General features: G+C 65.4%; 2 protein-coding genes across 14 annotated transcripts; both read right to left on the bottom strand.

Annotated features, from left to right (window-relative positions):
• Positions 1 to 298: 298 nt before the first annotated feature.
• HDAC10 (histone deacetylase 10) lies at positions 299 to 6,015 on the bottom strand. Of its 8 annotated transcripts, none has more exons than XM_004775392.3 (20): positions 5,273 to 6,015; positions 5,068 to 5,202; positions 4,728 to 4,824; positions 4,414 to 4,511; positions 4,218 to 4,322; positions 3,990 to 4,058; positions 3,758 to 3,884; positions 3,509 to 3,574; positions 3,261 to 3,320; positions 3,095 to 3,184; positions 2,837 to 2,943; positions 2,698 to 2,765; positions 2,364 to 2,628; positions 2,173 to 2,257; positions 1,761 to 1,846; positions 1,560 to 1,616; positions 1,316 to 1,394; positions 973 to 1,061; positions 726 to 794; positions 299 to 569 (listed from the first exon to the last, which is right to left on the bottom strand). In XM_004775392.3, the coding sequence occupies exons 1-20, from the start codon at positions 5,329 to 5,331 to the stop codon at positions 542 to 544; spliced, it is 1,839 nt and encodes a 612-aa protein (XP_004775449.1). In that variant the 5' UTR covers positions 5,332 to 6,015; the 3' UTR covers positions 299 to 541. The 8 variants fall into 8 exon arrangements, with proteins under 8 accessions (XP_004775449.1, XP_004775447.1, XP_012902726.1 ...); XM_004775390.3 differs by having other exon boundaries at positions 973 to 1,155; positions 5,273 to 6,014; XM_013047272.2 differs by having other exon boundaries at positions 726 to 885; positions 973 to 1,155; positions 2,364 to 2,589; positions 5,273 to 6,014.
• A 1,178-nt stretch (positions 6,016 to 7,193) lies between these two features.
• Positions 7,194 to 15,859, bottom strand: MAPK12 (mitogen-activated protein kinase 12). Of its 6 annotated transcripts, XM_045087577.1 has the most exons (13): positions 15,486 to 15,859; positions 15,277 to 15,406; positions 13,188 to 13,246; positions 12,258 to 12,369; positions 12,134 to 12,163; positions 11,864 to 11,911; positions 11,253 to 11,367; positions 10,920 to 10,991; positions 10,724 to 10,803; positions 10,565 to 10,643; positions 10,302 to 10,487; positions 7,700 to 7,802; positions 7,194 to 7,609 (listed from the first exon to the last, which is right to left on the bottom strand). In XM_045087577.1, exons 1-12 carry the CDS (start codon positions 15,608 to 15,610, stop codon positions 7,723 to 7,725), a joined length of 1,116 nt encoding a protein of 371 aa, XP_044943512.1. In that variant the 5' UTR covers positions 15,611 to 15,859; the 3' UTR covers positions 7,194 to 7,609; positions 7,700 to 7,722. The 6 variants fall into 6 exon arrangements, with proteins under 6 accessions (XP_044943512.1, XP_044943513.1, XP_044943511.1 ...); XM_045087578.1 differs by having other exon boundaries at positions 7,194 to 7,802; positions 15,489 to 15,859; XM_045087576.1 differs by having other exon boundaries at positions 7,194 to 7,802; positions 15,486 to 15,858.
• Positions 15,860 to 15,910: the final 51 nt, after the last annotated feature.

Here is a 15,910-nt window from a genome sequence, read left to right as displayed (position 1 = left end):
AGCTGTGCCTCCCCACGCGACTACAGGAAGGGGCCACCAAAAGAACCACTGGCAGAGAATCATCAGAAAATCATCACCACCATCGCTTCTCGGCCTTTTGGCTAAGATCAAGTGCAGAAAATCATCACCATCCTGACCTCTGGCTCTTCTCCAGTGGACGCTCATTCAGAACAAACCCTCCCCGCTTCCTACTTCTCCATAAAATAATGTTCCTTTTCACTTATTGAACTTGCCTATGGTTTTGCCATAGCCTTGTCCCAAATTGCAATTCTCTGCTATTCCTGAATAAACCCATTCCTGCTGGTAAAACAACTTTTATTTTTAAGGTTCAGAGAAGCGTAGGACGTGAGGATGGGGCCACCTGTGAAGAGGTGGGCCCCTGGAGGAGGTTCCAGGTCCCTGCCGTGGACAGAGTGCCCCCGAGCCAGCGCTCTCCACAGCTCCGTGGCCTGGCCCTCCGCGCAAAGGCCTCCAGCCGTGGTGTACTGGCGAATGTTTGCATCTCCTGGATGGGAAGGCTTCCACTCTGGTGGACTTCGAGCTACCAGCTCACGGCACTCCAGAAGGAGCTGGGAAGAAAAGTACAATCACGCTGTCACCGCGATGAGCAGGTTCAGGACAGCACCTCAGTCCCCAGGACAAGAGCTCCTCTCCCCTGATCTCTATGGCAGGACTGTCCCCCTGCACTCCCTGCGTCCAGCCTCAGCCCTGCCCCCCAGCCTTACCAGCCACCTGCAGCATCTCCCACTGTGCTTCCAGCTGCCCTCTCAAGTGCACCAGGGCCTGCACGTCGTCTGGGGAGGCCACGGAGAAGGGACCCAGGCTCGGGGGGGGGTCTCCATGCAACACCCGGGCCAGGACTCCCACAAGCTGGCATGTGGACTCCTGAGCCAGGAGCAGAGGTAGAAGCGGCGAGTCACTGGTCTCTCCCCATCCCACCCCCCAACAGCACGTCCACCCTGCCCCACTCACCTGCTCCACGAGGACCAAGACTCGGCCCCCCGCTGGTCCCCGTAGAAGGGCAGCCAGGAGTGCAGCTTGGGGGTCCTGGAGGCCATGGGCTGGTCCAAGCGCCACCAGCACCAGATCAGGCTGGAAGCCATAGGCCAGGGGCAGCACAAGCGCCAGGATGCAGCTCAAGAACCCACCCGTCGTCTGCGGGAAGGACAGCAGCACGGCCCAGCCCCTCAGCCAGCAATCACCCCACCGCCCACAGTCCCAACAGGAAGCCACGCAGGACAGGTGAAGGCCAGAAACTGGACCCCTGAGGACGCCGATGAGCGGCAGCTGCCCTGCCCATCACCCCACCGCTCACCCCTGACAGCGGCACAGACACGTGGAGCGTGGACAGGGCAGCCGCTTCTTTGCCTCTGATGTTCAGCCACAGGGTCCTCCTTCCAGGGAAGGGTGAGCACACGTGCACGGGTGTGAGCTGCGGCTTACCCTCCAGAGCCCAGACAGCAGAAGCGGAGGCCCTGCCTACCCTCCACCGTGGGAACCCAGGATGACGTGCCCACCCACACACGGGACCAGATGCACATACAACCTGAGTGTCCTACCCATCATTGGCAAGGTCTGGGGGCCGATCCAGCTGTCCCAAAGCCACACAGAACACCCTAGAAGAGAAGGTGGCCCCAGGACAGGCTGCACTCACCCAGCCAGGAATCCATTTCCAGAGCCCTCCTCACAGGGTGGGAAACAGGAAAGGTGTGGCCCCGCGAAGGCATGGGGTGCCCACGGGCCATGCCCTGAAGGCTTACCTCTGGGCTCCGTGGGACAAGCCCTGTCGAAGGACGACCTCCAGAGTGGAGGCTGCCGCTGGGGTTGTCGCGATGCCGCTGCTCACCTGTCGAGGGCAGCCCCCAGCCAGGCACAGAGTCACATCTGCCCCTGTTCTTAGTCCCTGTCTACAGAGCTGCTGTCTGTGCGACCTGAGCTCAGACCGCTGCACTTCTGGAAATAAGGTGCTAAAACTGTACTTTAAATCACCGCCTTCCCCTTACTGTCGGAGAGCATGTAGTTGAGGACACTGAGTGACCCTGAACTTGTGACCTCGTCCCTAAGGGTAGTTCTAGAAAGGATCCACGTGGTTCTGCACCATCCAGCCCTCCCCGGATAGGGGCCCTGCCCCCAGCTCCATGGCCGCCCTCGACCCATCCCAGGAGCCCCCACCTGTCCATCCAGGATCCCATTCAACAGATGCAGGACCTTCCCAAGTGCAGTGAAAGCCGTGTCCTGGGTCAGGGCCTCGTGCAGCCTGGCGGGAAACCAGAGGGACACGTGGACAGGAAGTGACACAGATACCATGGCGCCCATGTACACACAGCCCCACCCTTCTCCCCAGGCCTGCCTGCTCTGCCCACCTGGCCCAGGCCTGTGTCTCCTCCCTTGGGGCTGACTCCTCCTGACGGAGAATGTCGGGGGGCAGGACCATGGCAGCAGCCGGCGCAGTCAGGGCAATAGCCGTGCGGACAGGGGGTGTGGCGCAGAGGTGCAGCCGGTCCAGGAGTGAACTCAGAACAGCCGAAGTCTGGGCCTCCGCTGCCTTGCATTTGGGTCCCCCAGGCGATACAGGGGAGGGTCTCCTCTCTGGGGAGCACGTGCTGAGACTCAGTGTGGGTGTCGACCCTAGGGAGTGGTTCAGAGTCAAAGCCACTGTGTGGGAGCAACCCCACTCCCAGCTTGGGCCACACTGACCTTGCTGCCAAAGGCTGGTCCAGTGAGGGGCCTGGGCTGCCCGGACGCTCTGGATGGACTCCAGGGCACTGTGGGGAGAAGCAGGAGCAGTCAGGCCTGGCCACGAACCCCCAGCCCTGCCCAGCCTCCTGCCCTGTACCTGTGCTGAGGCACCATGGGCCCCAACAGGGGCGGGGCAGGGTCACCCAGCAGCGCCTTCACCACCATGCACACGGACTGAGACAGCGACTCCAGATGGTAGCCTCCCTGGGAGCAGGGAGGAAACAGACACGACTGGACAGGGCTGTGAGCGGACCGGGGCACCACCAGCCCAAGCAGGACGCCCTGCCGCGTACAGCAGGCCCCCTCTGACTGCACCTTGACACCCAGCCAGTGAGCCCCCCTCGCCGCCAGTCACCTCCAGCACAGCACAGACCCGGCCGCCGGCCAGCACTTGCAGCAGCTGCGTGAGGTGGGCGAAGCACTCGGGAGTGGCCTGCATCTGCCCCTGGAACCAGAGCCCCATGTGAGGGGGCCCGGCCCCGGGACCCCAGACGCCCTCCCCAGCCAGGCCCAGACCTCACCTCGGGATCCCCAATCGCCGAGTCAAAGCCTGCTGAGACGAGCACCAGCTCAGGGTCAAACTGTGGACAGGGCCAGGTGGGGACAGGCAAGACAGAGCCTGGAGCGGGGGTGAAGGAGGCCCCTCCAGAGAGTGGCCCCCACCCACGGGGCTCTGTTCTGCTCCAGCGGAGGGGGGGGCTCCGAGCACAGAATCCCCCTCCCACGCTCCCCCCACCAACCCCGTGCGGGGGGGCCCCCATGCAGTTACCTCAAAGGCCACAGGGAGCAGCACGTGCAGGAAGGCGGCCATGTAATCCGCATTGCCCATCCCAACCTGCGGCCATTGAGCATCAGAGCTGGGCACTTGGATGGGGGGTGGGAGGCTCTGGGGTCTTCACTCCTGGGGCCCAAGATCAGGGGGTGACCCTGGAAGGATGCCCTGGACTACGTTCAGGAGACCTGGGGCTGTGGGGCAGGGGGAAGGCCTGGGGGCAGGGCTGGGGGGAGGGGTGGTCACCTGGTTCCAGGGCAGGTTGACAGTGAAGCCTCGGCCTGGCCCTAGCCCAACAGCGTCTGCATCTGACTCCCGAAGATAAGGCCAAAAGCGACCGTGCTCATAGCGGTGCCAGGAGAAATAAAGAACACTGTGGACAGTCAGCCCAGGTCAGAAGTTGGAGCTCAAAGGTCAGGACCTCAGCCCCATGGCTCCCAGCCAGGGGTGGCAGAGAAGGCCAGTGACCCCAGCTCACCTGGGGTCATCCTCGAAGATATACTGGATGCCCTGACCGTGGTGGACGTCCCAGTCGACAATGAGGATCCTGGGATAGGGAGTACACAGGCCACTGAGGGGCTGGGCCTCCGACCTGGGGGCGAGGAGCCCACCCCTGCACGGGAGAGCACCACATGGGGTCTCGGAGCAGCCTACCCCACCACTTTCCATCCGGCGCAGCCCCCACCCCACAGCCACCCCGACACACCTGTGCACGCCGTGCCGCTTCTGGGCATATCTGGCTGCTATGGCCACGTTGTTGAACACACAAAATCCATTGGCAGCAGCCCTCTGGCTGTGGTGCCCCGGAGGTCTGCGGGTGAAGATTGACCCATTGGGCTCATCCTGTGCCCTCCCACAGCCATCCACAGGTAGGAGCAGCCCAGGAAGGGGACAGTCCTCACCTCACCAGGGCGAGCCCATTGTGTGCAGTTCCGGTCAGCACAGCATCCACCAGCTGCAGCGCAGCTCCCGCGGCCAGCCGGGCGCAGTGGAAGGTACTCTGCGGGGTGGGGGTGGGGGTGCCCATGAGCCCCTGCCGTCTACACCACAGGCTCTGCCCTGGCTGTTGCCCAGTGCGGGTCCCAGCAGCTGCTGCCAGTAGGGTACGCAGGCCATTTGCACATTCCTGAACGTTGGGGGGGCCCCCGGAGGTAAAACAGGCACAGAAAGGCAGACGTGCATTGGGGGGGCGTGGGGGATGTTCCCAGGGCCGCACCGGGTGGAAGTAGACAGCATCGTACTGTCCAGACAGCGCCTGTAGTTCCTCGGTGCTCAAGGCCTGGGTTCCTCGCATCAGGGACACATACTCTGGGCTGCAGAGGGGCAGGCAGTCAGGACTAGGTCACCCCCAACCCAGCAGGGAGGGGAGGAGAGGGAGGAGTTGGACCCCGGTGGGACCGCCCACCTCACTGTTCCCTCCCCCATCCACCCAGTAGTGAAACTGAGGCAGAGAGGGGAGCTCTGTTTTCAAGACCCGGGCGGGCTGGGCGTTTGCACGTCCCAGGCGGTGGCCTCTGTGGTGCGTGGCTCCGCGGGGGCGGTGGGGGGGGTCTGACCTGTGCACCAGGCCCAGCTCCGCCTCTGAGGCCTCTCGAGCTGCCAATTGTAGACACCTTTGCTCCAGGCCACCCTGCTGCAGACGCTCCACGGCGGCGGTCAGGCGCTCAGGACGCTCGATCTCACACTCGGGGCTGCGTGGACACCGAGCTCAGCGACCAGAGCCCCCTCCCCATGCTCCCTGAAGTGTAAGCTCACACTTACTCGTCCCAGAGCAGCCGCGCGGCTGTCATTTCCTCGTGGTACACGAGCGCCGTCCTCATGGCCCGGCCGCCCCGGGGAAGCAGGTGAGCGCACCGCCCGTTCCCTGCGGGCAGCCCCGGGGAGCCGCTCACCCCCGGGACACAAGTGGGGCGGCGCTCGCGGAGCCCGGGCACATACGCGCAGAACCCAGGCACCGCACGAGCCGCCGGCCGCAGTCGGAGTCCGCGGGGTGGCTCCCGGGCACAGGTTTCCGGCCTCTTGAGACTCGGACCCGGCACGGTCCTGCCCCCGCCGCCCCAAACCCCGCGGCCTGACCGGAGCGGGGCGGGCCTGACGCCCGGGGCCGCGGCTCCACCTCCCCCGGCAGCCCCGAGCCGGACGCGGCTACGCGAAAGGGCGGGAGGGAGGGGCGCCCCGCGGGCCGTCACGGCGGCACCACGGAGTGTCCCCGTCCGCCCCAAAGGTCACCCGACCCTCGCGGACCGCGCGGGCCAAGGCGTCAGACACCCGCAGCCCGTCCCGTCCGGCGCCGCGCAGGGGCCCCTCCTCGCCAGGGCTGGAGGCGCAGCGGCGAGCCGGGGCGAGGCAGGCGGGAGGCCGAGCGGAGGGAGGTGCGGGCGGGGGAGGAAGGAGGCGACGAGAGCACGAGGCCGGCACCGGGGGCGGCGCAGACGGAGCCCCAGAGCCCGCCCGCCGGGCAGAGCGCGCACGCGGGAGCCGCCGGCCGGAGACCCCGCGGCTCTGCGGGCCTCGTGGGGGCGGGGCCTCGTGGGGGCGGGGCCGAGGCCCGGCGCGCGCTCGCCGGAGGCGGGGCCCCAGGGCCTCGAGGCGGGTTCCGGAGGCGGGGCCTCGAGGCGGGCTCCGGGGGCGGGGCCTCGGGAGGCCGCGCGTGGGGGAGGGCGGGCTTCTAGAAGGCGGGGCCGGGAGCGCGCGTCCTGAGGCCCGCGGGTATTGGAAGTGGGGCCCCTGAGGCGGGGGCGCCACCAATCCCGTCCGCGGCTCCCCAGAGTGCCGGAACGACCCCGACGGCGGCCCCGAGAGGGCCCTGCCCCACCGCGGCGCGCGACCCCGCGGGGCCCCCACGCTCCCGGCCCAGGCACCCGCCAGCGCGGGCTGCGGGAGCCCCACCGGGGCTCTGGGAGGACCCCGACGGGCTCTCGGGGTCCGGTGCCCGCCCCTGCGCCAATCAGGGCGGCTGCGCAGTGGCGCACACTGAGCGACCATCCCGGGTCACGTGGCTCTAGGGCGGGGCCCGGGGCGCCCCCTCCCCCCCAGGATCTCCCGGGGCGGGGCGTCCCGGGCGGCGACCGTCGCAGAGCCCGGAGCGGAGGAAGCCCGTGTCCGCTTTGGCAACTTGTCTGACCATACTTGACTGGGCCAGCGGTTCGCCTGTGCGGCCGAGCTCCAGGCCGGAAGAAGGGGGATGGCCTGGCCCCGCTTTCGCGCCTCCGCCGTCGGACAGGTGGGAGGAGCCAGGGCAGACGCCGGAGCCCCGGAGGGGCCCCTGACCCCGCTGTCCGCTCTCCGCGACGTCCATTGGCTGGCAGAGGGCTCGCTAAGGGCGCTGGGGTGCCACAGGAGTCTCAAAGCGCCAAGCGGGACCCCTCCTCGCTAGGAGCCTGGCTTTGAGAGCACAGGGAGCCCAGACAGCTGGGACTGAGCCCCAGGTCGGAGCCTAACCCCGTCCTCATCAGGCCGTGCCTGGCGTCGGGCTCCGGAATCTGAGCCATTAGAGGAAGGCGGGGCCCATCCCCAGTACAGGGGCTTCAGGCTCTGGGCTCCCTGTGGACCTGGAAGGAAGGAGGTGCCCCAGCCCAGCTGCTGAGTAGGGCCTGGTACCCCATGGCCAGCTTCTCTGTGCCAGGCTGCAGCTCAGACGCCCAGAGGCAGAGATCCAGTCTGAGAATTGGAAAAGCCAACGTGCGCTCTCTACAAAAGGGTTTATTCCTTCCAGCTGTGTGGGCCCATTCTGGGCTGGGGGTGCAGGGGAGTCCACAGCCACACCCCCCAGTACAGACATCCCTGAGTAGGCACTGTGCGCCCGCCCTGTCCTTTCTCAGCTGTTTCAGCTGGGCTTCAGCTGGGGCTGGAGCAGGCAAGGTCAGAGGCCAGGCCTTGACCCCAAGCCTCACCCCCCAGCTCCACACAGGCTCTGAGGCTTGTTGTTGCACCTGGGGGAGGGGACCATCGCTCAGGGAGTCAGAGGCCAGTCCCCAATCAGGCTGACATCCTGTCCAGAAGGTCCAGATGTTCCCCCAAGTTTAGACTTAAGTCCAAACCTTGAGAGCGGGGTAACAGCCTTGGGCGGGTGGGGGCATCCGTGGAACCCGAGGTCTCCTGGGACATAAGCCTCAGCCAAGTCACAGTGATCATTAGGATTGCCCTTCCAGGTAGGAGCCCCAGCCAGGATCCCCAAGGCATCCTCACCACCTCTCAGGGCCCACGGGTCTTCACAGAGCCGTCTCCTTGGAGACCTTGGTCCCCAGCTGCCGGGGAGGCTTGAAGCTGAGCACTTCTTTATATGTGACACCTGGGTCGGGGTGACAGAGACAGACTGTCATGGGAGAAGGGACTTCATCACCCTTCAGAATCACCTCCTAGGATGAACACCCAGGGTGGAAGCCAGGGACCCAGGAAGAGCACTGGGCCCAGGGCACTGGTACTTGCCTCTCTGGGTGGGGGAAGGGAGAGCTCCCGGGCCTATAGTACAGGCTGTTAGCCACTGACCTAGGGGCCTAGCCGGTCCCCAAAAACATCAGGGTCAGAAGTCACTGCTGGAGTGCAGGTGCTGGATAGGCTGCCCTTGTCCCACACATGCGACTTCATCGCAGGCTGTGGCCACACTCAGCCCACCTGTGTCCATCCACAGGAGCTATCCGCCTTGATGGGGCTCCTGCAGCCCTGGAGTGGCCACGTGGGCCCCGGCCCCACACCCTGACATAATGAGGAGACGCTGTCCTCTGAATAGAAATCCATGTGTCTACTCAAGTGGTCCCACCAGAACACAGCCCGGTTCCTGGACCACGAATATCCACAACTTCAATGACAAGAATTCCCACAAACACCCACAGCTTCGGCCCTCCTCGCCAGGTGCTCATGGTCCCTGAAATGTGAGCCCAGGGCCAGCCATCCCAGAGGAAGGGAGAAGGCCCGATGTGCTTCCCCTCTGAGCAGCCTGCAGAGGGACGGCTCTGCACAGCCCTGCCCCTGTCATTCCCATGCTCATCTGGCCAGTCCGGCCAGTGGAGCACCTGTGTGGGGAACATCGGTCCTCCACAGGCCCAGCGCAGGAAACACTGTGTGTTTAGAGCAGGTACTCTGTGCGGCTCGCCCTGCTTGTGGCACCTGTGTGCTCCTGCCCCGTCGGGGGCCCCAGGCCCCTCACCTAACCCTAACCTGGGGGTCAGCCCCCACAGGGGAGGTTTGTGTGAAGCTGGCTGTTCCCAGAGAAATGGGAAGTGAAGAGAGTCAGCATTCCTGGCATTCCTAACCGGGGGCTCGGCCGCAAGCAGGTCACGTGTTCACCATGGTCTGCAGCAAAAGTGAAAGCTCTTACCACTGTGTGTGGGTGGGGACCACAGAAAGGGTTCTGTGGATCGTGGTTTTCATGTTATCTTTTTTAACAACAGAAGACTTTCATCAAACCAAACCCAACATATAAGCACAGATAAGAGTGGGGCCCTGCGCAGGCACCAAGCTGCCCAGTGACCAAGGAACAGGGTCTGAGAACCACCAGTCCCGTCCACCCCACCCCCATGTGCAGCACCAAGGCCCCAGGTCTGAGGCAAAGCCAGGACCGGACCTGAATGCTGTCTGCAGGTACTTCCAGCACCCTCCAGGCTGGTCCAGCAGCCACCAAGAGAAAGACACGGAGCCCAGCCCTCACTGCCTGCCATCCTGCAAAGCCAACCCCAGCACGCAGCCTGAGCACCTGGCAGGTGTCCCCGAGCCCAGCCTGAAGCCGAGCGTGTGCTGGTTGGGCCCTGAAAGATGAGGGCAGGGGACATCGCTCTAAGGCGCCTGACAATGCCCAGCCCGGTGGTGCCAAGCTCAGGTTTCAGTGGGTCTGCACGGCTCAGCGGGACTAGAAGGAATGGGCAAGGGTGCGGAGGAGGCTCCCTGGGGTGGGCCCTATCCTGCCAGCTGGTGTGCAGCAGTCCAGGTACGAGAGGTCCTGAAAGGGGCGAAGAGGGGCGCCTGCGCGGCTCAGTCAGCGGAATGTCGCCTCTTGGTCGGGATCTCAGCGTCATGACACCAAGTCCTGTGTCAGAGTCGGCTGGAGGTCCTCTCCCTCCCTCTGCCCTGCCCCCCTCACACGTGCACACGCCCACCCCTCCCTCCCTCCCTCTAAAATGACTGAGTAAATCCTTTTTTAAAAAGAGAGAGCAGGGGTGCTGGGGTGGCTCAGTGGGTTAAGCCTTTGCCTTGGGCTCAGGTCATGATCCCAGGGTCCTGGGATCGAGTCCCACATCGGGCTCTCTGCTCAGCGGGGAGCCCGCTTCCCCCTCTCTCTCTGCCTGCCTTTCTGCCTACTTGTGATCTCTCTGTCCATCAAATAAATAAATAAAAATCTTTAAAAAAAAAAAAAAAGAGAGAGAGAGAGAGAGTGCAGAGATGAGGACAAGCTCAAGAGGGAACAGCGGAGTCTGGGGGACAAGAGGGTGCCGAGGGGCTCCAGAACAGCCCAGGTCTCTGGCCCGGACAGGGGAAGACGGCAGCACCGGGGCCGGGCCGCCGGGGCAGGGACAGCGTTAGGGCTCACAACTCCCCTGAGCGGGGAGCTGTCTCCAGTCTTCAGAATTCACCTCCTGCTCTTGTCAGTGCTGAACCTCCTGCCGGGGACATTGTCTCGTCCCTCATTCACCTTCAGCCAGAGGTCACCTTGGCAAGAAGCCCCAGTGCCCTCTGACCGTCTGTGTATCCCTCATATGACCGGCATCCCCAGGTAGGGGGACCCAAACCTGAGCCCTGGAGCCCGGCACTGGTTCTCAAGGTCCCTCCACGGGCCCTGCCCAGAGTCGCCACTCACGTTTCCAGTCGTCCAGCGTGTGATCCATATCATCAAAGGACTCGTCGTACTTCTGGGCCGTGGGCTCATCCTCCGTGTCCTGTAGTGACTCGAAGTAGGGGTGGGTCAGCGCCTCGGCCGCAGTCACCCGCCGCTCTGCATCCAGCACCAGCATTTTCTCCAGAAGGTTCACGGCTACAGGGAGGGCTGCTCAGGGAGGGTCCCAGGCCGCGGTGCCCTAGTCCCTGACCCGACGCTCCCCCCCACCCCCGGTCCAGTCGTACCCAGAGGGCTTGCATTAGTCAGGATGGAGGCGAAATCCTTCTTCTCCAGCTCGGGGAGGCCCTTCATGTAGTTCTTCGCCTTTTCGGGAAGCAAAGGTAAGGGTCTGACCCCCAGACCCAGGCCCAGCCCCCGCAGCCCCCGTCCAGCTCCCAACTGACATCGGCACTCTGCAGCCTCTGAACAAACTCAGCAGGAGGCGTCCCGGTCACCTTCATGATCTCCTTCAGCTGGTCCAGGTCTGCGCCAAGGTCAGGAGCACAGAACAAGGCCGAGAGCAGCGTGCCCCCTCCGGGCCCGGGCAGCATGCCCAGCCCCCACCCAGGCCCTGCCCGCCCCCCGACAAGGGTAGGATACGGTCACTGCCCTTGAACAGCGTCTTCCCAGTGATCATCTCTGCCATGATGCAGCCCGCCGACCAGATGTCCACTGAGACAGAAGCCCCTGCGTCAGGGCTCTGGGGGCCAGGGGGGGCAGGGGCCCACACACGTCGAGGGGGGCGGGGCGGGGGAGAGACACGGACAAGGCGGCCGTGTCTAGCCTGTCGCGCCCTCTCCCGGCTCCCACCCCAGCTCAGCAGCCTTCCCGGGAGGAGCTGGCCCTGGACTTCCCATGAAGAACTGGAAGCCAGAGGGTGTGACCCAGGAGGCTGGTGCCAGGGCGGCTCTGCGTCTCTGGGCAGCTTCTCACCTGTCTGCGTGTAGCGCGTCCAATTCAAGATGACTTCAGGTGCCCGGTACCACCGGGTCACCACATACCCGGTCATCTCGCTGTCGGCCTGCCTCGCCAGGCCAAAGTCCAGGATCTACGGTCAGAATCGAGAAGGTGGGGCAGAGGGGCCCCAGGGAGTAGCCGGGTCAGCCTGTGATCCGGGAGAACTGGTCACACCGGGGCCTCCCGCCAGCCCTCCAGGACCTGAGGTCATGGCCACAGACTCCCCAAGCGTCCCCATGAGTCCCTCCCCATGGCCAGTGCCCGCAGCACCACTGACCTTGCCCTCCAGCACCTTCAGGAGCAGGTGTCCCAGCAGGTGTCCTGTCCCTGCTCCCCTACTCCCTGCCCACCCCAGGACCTGGCCAGCCTATTTGGAGGGGACCCTTGGCCCTACCCTGGCTCAGACATCGGGGACTGGGGCCACTTCCCTTCCTTCTCTTCAATGAGGTACGGAGCATGCCCCATGCCCTCCAGTATCCAGTGCCATTGTGGCCTGGATGGCTGGGGTCTGAGCCCTCTGCCTGGCCCGAGGGCCAAGGGCAACAGGCAGATGCGTGGGTGGGTAGAGCCTCCCCCACGACACACACCTTCAGCTCACAGTCCTCGTTCACCGCCAGATTGCCGGGCTTCAGGTCCTGGGGGCAGGAGAGAGGTGGCCGCGCAGCCCCTCCCACGGGGGCATATGCAGAGAAGAGCCCCTGTTCCCTGCCTCTGGTCAGCCCCACTCAACAGCCCTTCCAAGAAGGGCACTGGTCCCTCACCCCCAACAGCTGTGCCCCCGCGATGGGGGCTCCAGGCAGCCAAGCCCCTCCCTCACCTGTAGGCCAGGGGGCCCTCCCACCGCCACAAGGACCTACCCTGTGGATGATGCCAGCAGCATGGATATACTACAGGGACAGAGACAGTGCGGCAGTCAGCTCCCGGAGACCCCAGAGCCACAGGCCGGCAGCCCCAGCCCGGCCGCACCCCGCACACCCCCACCTTTAGCCCCTTCAGCATCTGGTAGACGAGGAACTGGATTCGGTCCTCACTCAGCTTCTCGTGCTTCATGAGCTTGCCCAGGTCAGTCCCCATGAACGGCATCACCAGGTAACTGAGGGATGGAGTGCGTGCAGATGCCTGGTGTCACACGCACTCCGCCCCTGGGGGTCCCGGAGACGGCCCCACGGCACACGGGCTCCCCTTTCCACACGTGGGCAGCGCCCGCCTCTCCCAAGCCCAGCCACAGCTCTTCTGCCCGCCCTGCCCCACCCAGAACGGTTTCCTGCAGGGCCGCACGGAGGCCAGGATCCGGGCAGCACCAGGGATCACAGGCAAAAGAGCGGCCAGAGAAAGGGGGGCAGGGCCTGTGGGCAGGGGTGGGGACAGCAGGGCACATGGGTCAGAGGAGCACACCGGACAGGTGGCAGGAGAGGGCCGCAGAGGACAGACATTAAGCACCTCGCCAGGACAGGGGCCTGTGCAGGTCCTTGACCTCTGCAAGGTCAGACGGTGAGGCGCTGTCCTCAGCCCTTCCCCAGCTCAGCCCCTGGCTCTGGGCCCACCGCAGTATGAAAGCAGGGACAGCAGCCACAGGCAGGCCAACTGCTGCCCCTCCCCTGCCTGCCAGCAAAGGGCCGCAGCTCTCCACACAGGCCACACAGAGTGCCAGGGTCCGAGAGCACGGGACCTGCCGACTAACAGATGGGTCCCACACTCGCACCTCCGGCTCTGGCGGGGGCCAGTGCCCAGGGCGGTGGGCCCCCAGTGTGGTGGGAGGAGGCCCAGGATCCACCCAGCCGTGCCACCGCCATGGGTCCTGGGTTCGGGACCCCCCACCCGGGCTGCGGGGAGGCCCGCACGCCAACACAGAACCTGAGTCAGCACCCAACACTCCACTGCCCGGCACAGCCTGCCCAAGACCACACTCACAAGTCTGTGAAATCATCCAGGGTTTCATCAGGAGTGAACACATCCAGCAGCCCGATGACCTGGGGAGGAACCCAGAGGACTGTGTGGAATGGGGGCTTGGCGGCGGGCACGGCGGCTTGGGTACACCCCCAGAGCGGGCACTGCACTCAGGGCAGAAAAGCCCCCCACAGCCATCCCCGTCTCCTCCCAATGTCTGCAGGGCCTGGCTCCGTCTGCTGGCGGGCAGCCCAGCCCTGGCACACAAGCCCCTAGACACAGGCTATTTTTGAACGGTGACCACAGGGTTCCCCTGGGGGAGGGGCAGCTCCCATGGCCCTTCCTCCTCCTCTTCTTAGCTCCCAGGAAGACCCAAGACCAAGGGGGACAGCCTCCCGAGGGAGGGCCGACAACCAGCAGGTCCATCAGGGGGCCTCACCCCTGCTGGAGAGCCCCAGGCAGGCTGGCAGCAGAGCCCGCCCTGCCGACCCCTGGGAGGCCTATACAGCAGAGTGGCCAGGTGGAAGTGCCAGCGGGGGGACACCTGGCAGAGGCCGTGTGAACGACGGCCGAGGCGGAAGGGAGAACACTTCGAGTGTTTGAGGAACACAGGGAGAAAGGCCAGGTGGCCGAGGCCCAAGCCAGGGAGTAGCCAAGGAGAGGCCAGAGGGAGCCCGAGCAGGCCCGTGCGTGCCAGGTGAAGGTCTGGCTTGGACCCCAAGAGCTTCTGAGCAAGGGTTTAAACAAGTGTGTCCACTGCTTGCTGTGTGGGGACAGATAGGAGGGAGGCAAGAGTGGACACAGGTGGAGGGACACTGAGGTGTGCTCTGCGGCCAGCAGGGCTGGAGTCTTGGGCACAGGGGAGGAGAGAACACAGAGGGATGTTCACTGAGGGGCCTGGAAGCCAGGGAAGCCTGGGGAACCGGGACAGTGTCTTGACAAGAAGAGGTTAGAAGACAGGGTTGCCAAGGGTGAGGGGGATCTGTTAGGTTGCTAGAGACTTCTGTGCCTCTGCAGTGCGGCTTCTGGCCTTAAGTAGGGGAAGGGCGGAAGGGCAGCCCCTGCCATGGTGCGCAGCCTCTCACAGCCTCAGTGTTCACCTAAGAAAGCAAGGTGCTGACTGGCAGAGCCTCCCAGCTGTGTGCAGGGCCCGCGGAGGCAGTGGCTCCTGTGCTGGTGGGTCAGGATGGCACAGAGGAGGGGGCTGGGCCGTGGGTGAGCAGCGTCTGAAGAGAAAGCCCTGAGACCTCAGGGGATGGGCAGGGTGGGGAGTGGGAGTGGGGGTGGTTGGGGAGGAGGAGGAAACCTTGAGGGGGCGGACTCTGTCTCCATGGGAACCAGGGGCACGACTGGGTGTAACCACCACGTGGTGAGGTCGGTGCTGGGCTGGTGTCCACCGTGAGTGGGTTTCACTGGGGAAAGGCTAAGGACAGAGAAGGAAAGTCTGATGGAAGAAGGACCCACTCAAGGGGTTAAGAGGGTTAGGGTCAGCCAAGAACCGAGGGAACAAGTTTCCTGGCAGACATGGGACTCATGTTCCCCGATGGAGGCTGGCAGATCTGATGGTCCAGGAGGGCCTAGACCACCTGTCTAGAGCATGATCAGCCCAGGGTCTGGGTACCCAAACCACCAGCCCTGAGAGGGGGCCCAAACTAGGGGTGTGGCAGGAATGATGTATGTGGGAGACGCAGAGTGCAGGGCTGTAGGAGGAACTTGGAGAACAGCAGTTCTCCCAGGAGGAGGGAGGGCTTTCAGAAGCCAGCAGGGGCAACCGCACGTGGTGTCCTATGGGCAGGTCCCGAAAAAAGGGAGACCCTTCCCTGGTAGGGCCCCAGATCCGCCATCCCTCCCCCCATGGAAGAAGTCATTGGGGGCGGGGGGGGGCACTCTTCTTAGTGCTGTCCACACAGCTCCCTCAACCCCTGCTCGGGAGACTGCAAGGCTCTGAGGTGCCCCTGCCAGGATGCCGGCTCCTGCTCTGTGTCCAGCTCTGCGGGGGACTGGAGCAGACTGCTCAGGGGCCGCCGAGGGGGGCAGGGTCCGCGGGCGGGGAGGGAGCGGAGCAGCCGGGGCGGGCGCTGGCGGGGTTGGGGGGGCCCCAGGCGCGACTCACGTTCTCGTGGCGCATGTGCTTGAGGAGACGCAGCTCGCGGTAGGCGCGCTTGGCGTACAGCTCCGACTGGAAGGGCCGGTACAGCTTCTTGATGGCCACCTTGGCGCCAGTGCGGCTGTCCACGGCCGAGCTGCGGGGCGCGCGGGTCAGCGGGAGGCCCGCGCGCCCCCGGACCCCGCGCGCCCCCGCCCCGCCCGGCTCGCGCTCACCACACCGCGCCGTAGGCGCCCGAGCCCACGGGCTGCAGGTCCTGGTACACGGCGCGCACCTCCCAGGCCGTCTTGGTCACCTCCTGGCGGTAGAAGCCCCTGCGGGCGGGCGGCGGCGAGCTCATGGCCGGCCCGGGCGCCGCCCCCGCCACCGACCCCGTGGGCGCTGCGCCGCGGGGACCGGGCGCCCGGGATCAGCCGGGGCCACCGCGTGGGCAAAGCCTGCTCCGCGCCGTCGCCCGGCCGCCGCTGGGGCCCTCCGGCCTCCGGCTCTCTCCGTCCTGGGGCCGCCCTCCAGGGAGTCGGGAGCCGCCGACCCCGGCCCGACCCCAGCCCCGGCCCGGGGAGCGCGCGGCCCCTCCCCCGCCTGCGGACCAACCGGCCCCCGGGCGGCGCGCACGTGACGCCCCCGCCCGCCCTCCGGC

This window comes from Mustela putorius, unplaced genomic scaffold (assembly GCF_011764305.1).
Source record: "Mustela putorius furo isolate JIRA1106 unplaced genomic scaffold, ASM1176430v1.1 tig00001419_pilon_pilon_pilon, whole genome shotgun sequence".
Taxonomy (NCBI): domain Eukaryota; kingdom Metazoa; phylum Chordata; class Mammalia; order Carnivora; family Mustelidae; genus Mustela; species Mustela putorius.
Note: the sequence above shows the minus strand (reverse complement) of the source record. Positions and strands in the feature narration are given on the sequence as shown.

What these genes read in the sequence shown, in the direction of transcription:
- HDAC10 (XM_004775389.3), bottom strand. Translation starts at nt 5,331, where the DNA reads ATGAGGACGGCGCTCGTGTACCACGAGGAAATGACAGCCGCGCGGCTG. An exon ending in GACCAGCCTTTGGCAGCAAG is followed by an intron (nt 2,629 to 2,697) that starts GTCAGTGTGGCC and finishes ACCACTCCCTAG; the next exon opens with GGTCGACACCCACACTGAGT. An exon ending in GGAGATGCTGCAGGTGGCTG is followed by an intron (nt 570 to 725) that starts GTAAGGCTGGGG and finishes TTTTCTTCCCAG; the next exon opens with CTCCTTCTGGAGTGCCGTGA.
- MAPK12 (XM_045087577.1), bottom strand. Translation starts at nt 15,610, where the DNA reads ATGAGCTCGCCGCCGCCCGCCCGCAGGGGCTTCTACCGCCAGGAGGTG. An exon ending in CTGCTGGCATCATCCACAGG is followed by an intron (nt 11,912 to 12,133) that starts GTAGGTCCTTGT and finishes TCCTGCCCCCAG; the next exon opens with GACCTGAAGCCCGGCAATCT. An exon ending in ACGAGGACTGTGAGCTGAAG is followed by an intron (nt 11,368 to 11,863) that starts GTGTGTGTCGTG and finishes TTCTGACCGTAG; the next exon opens with ATCCTGGACTTTGGCCTGGC.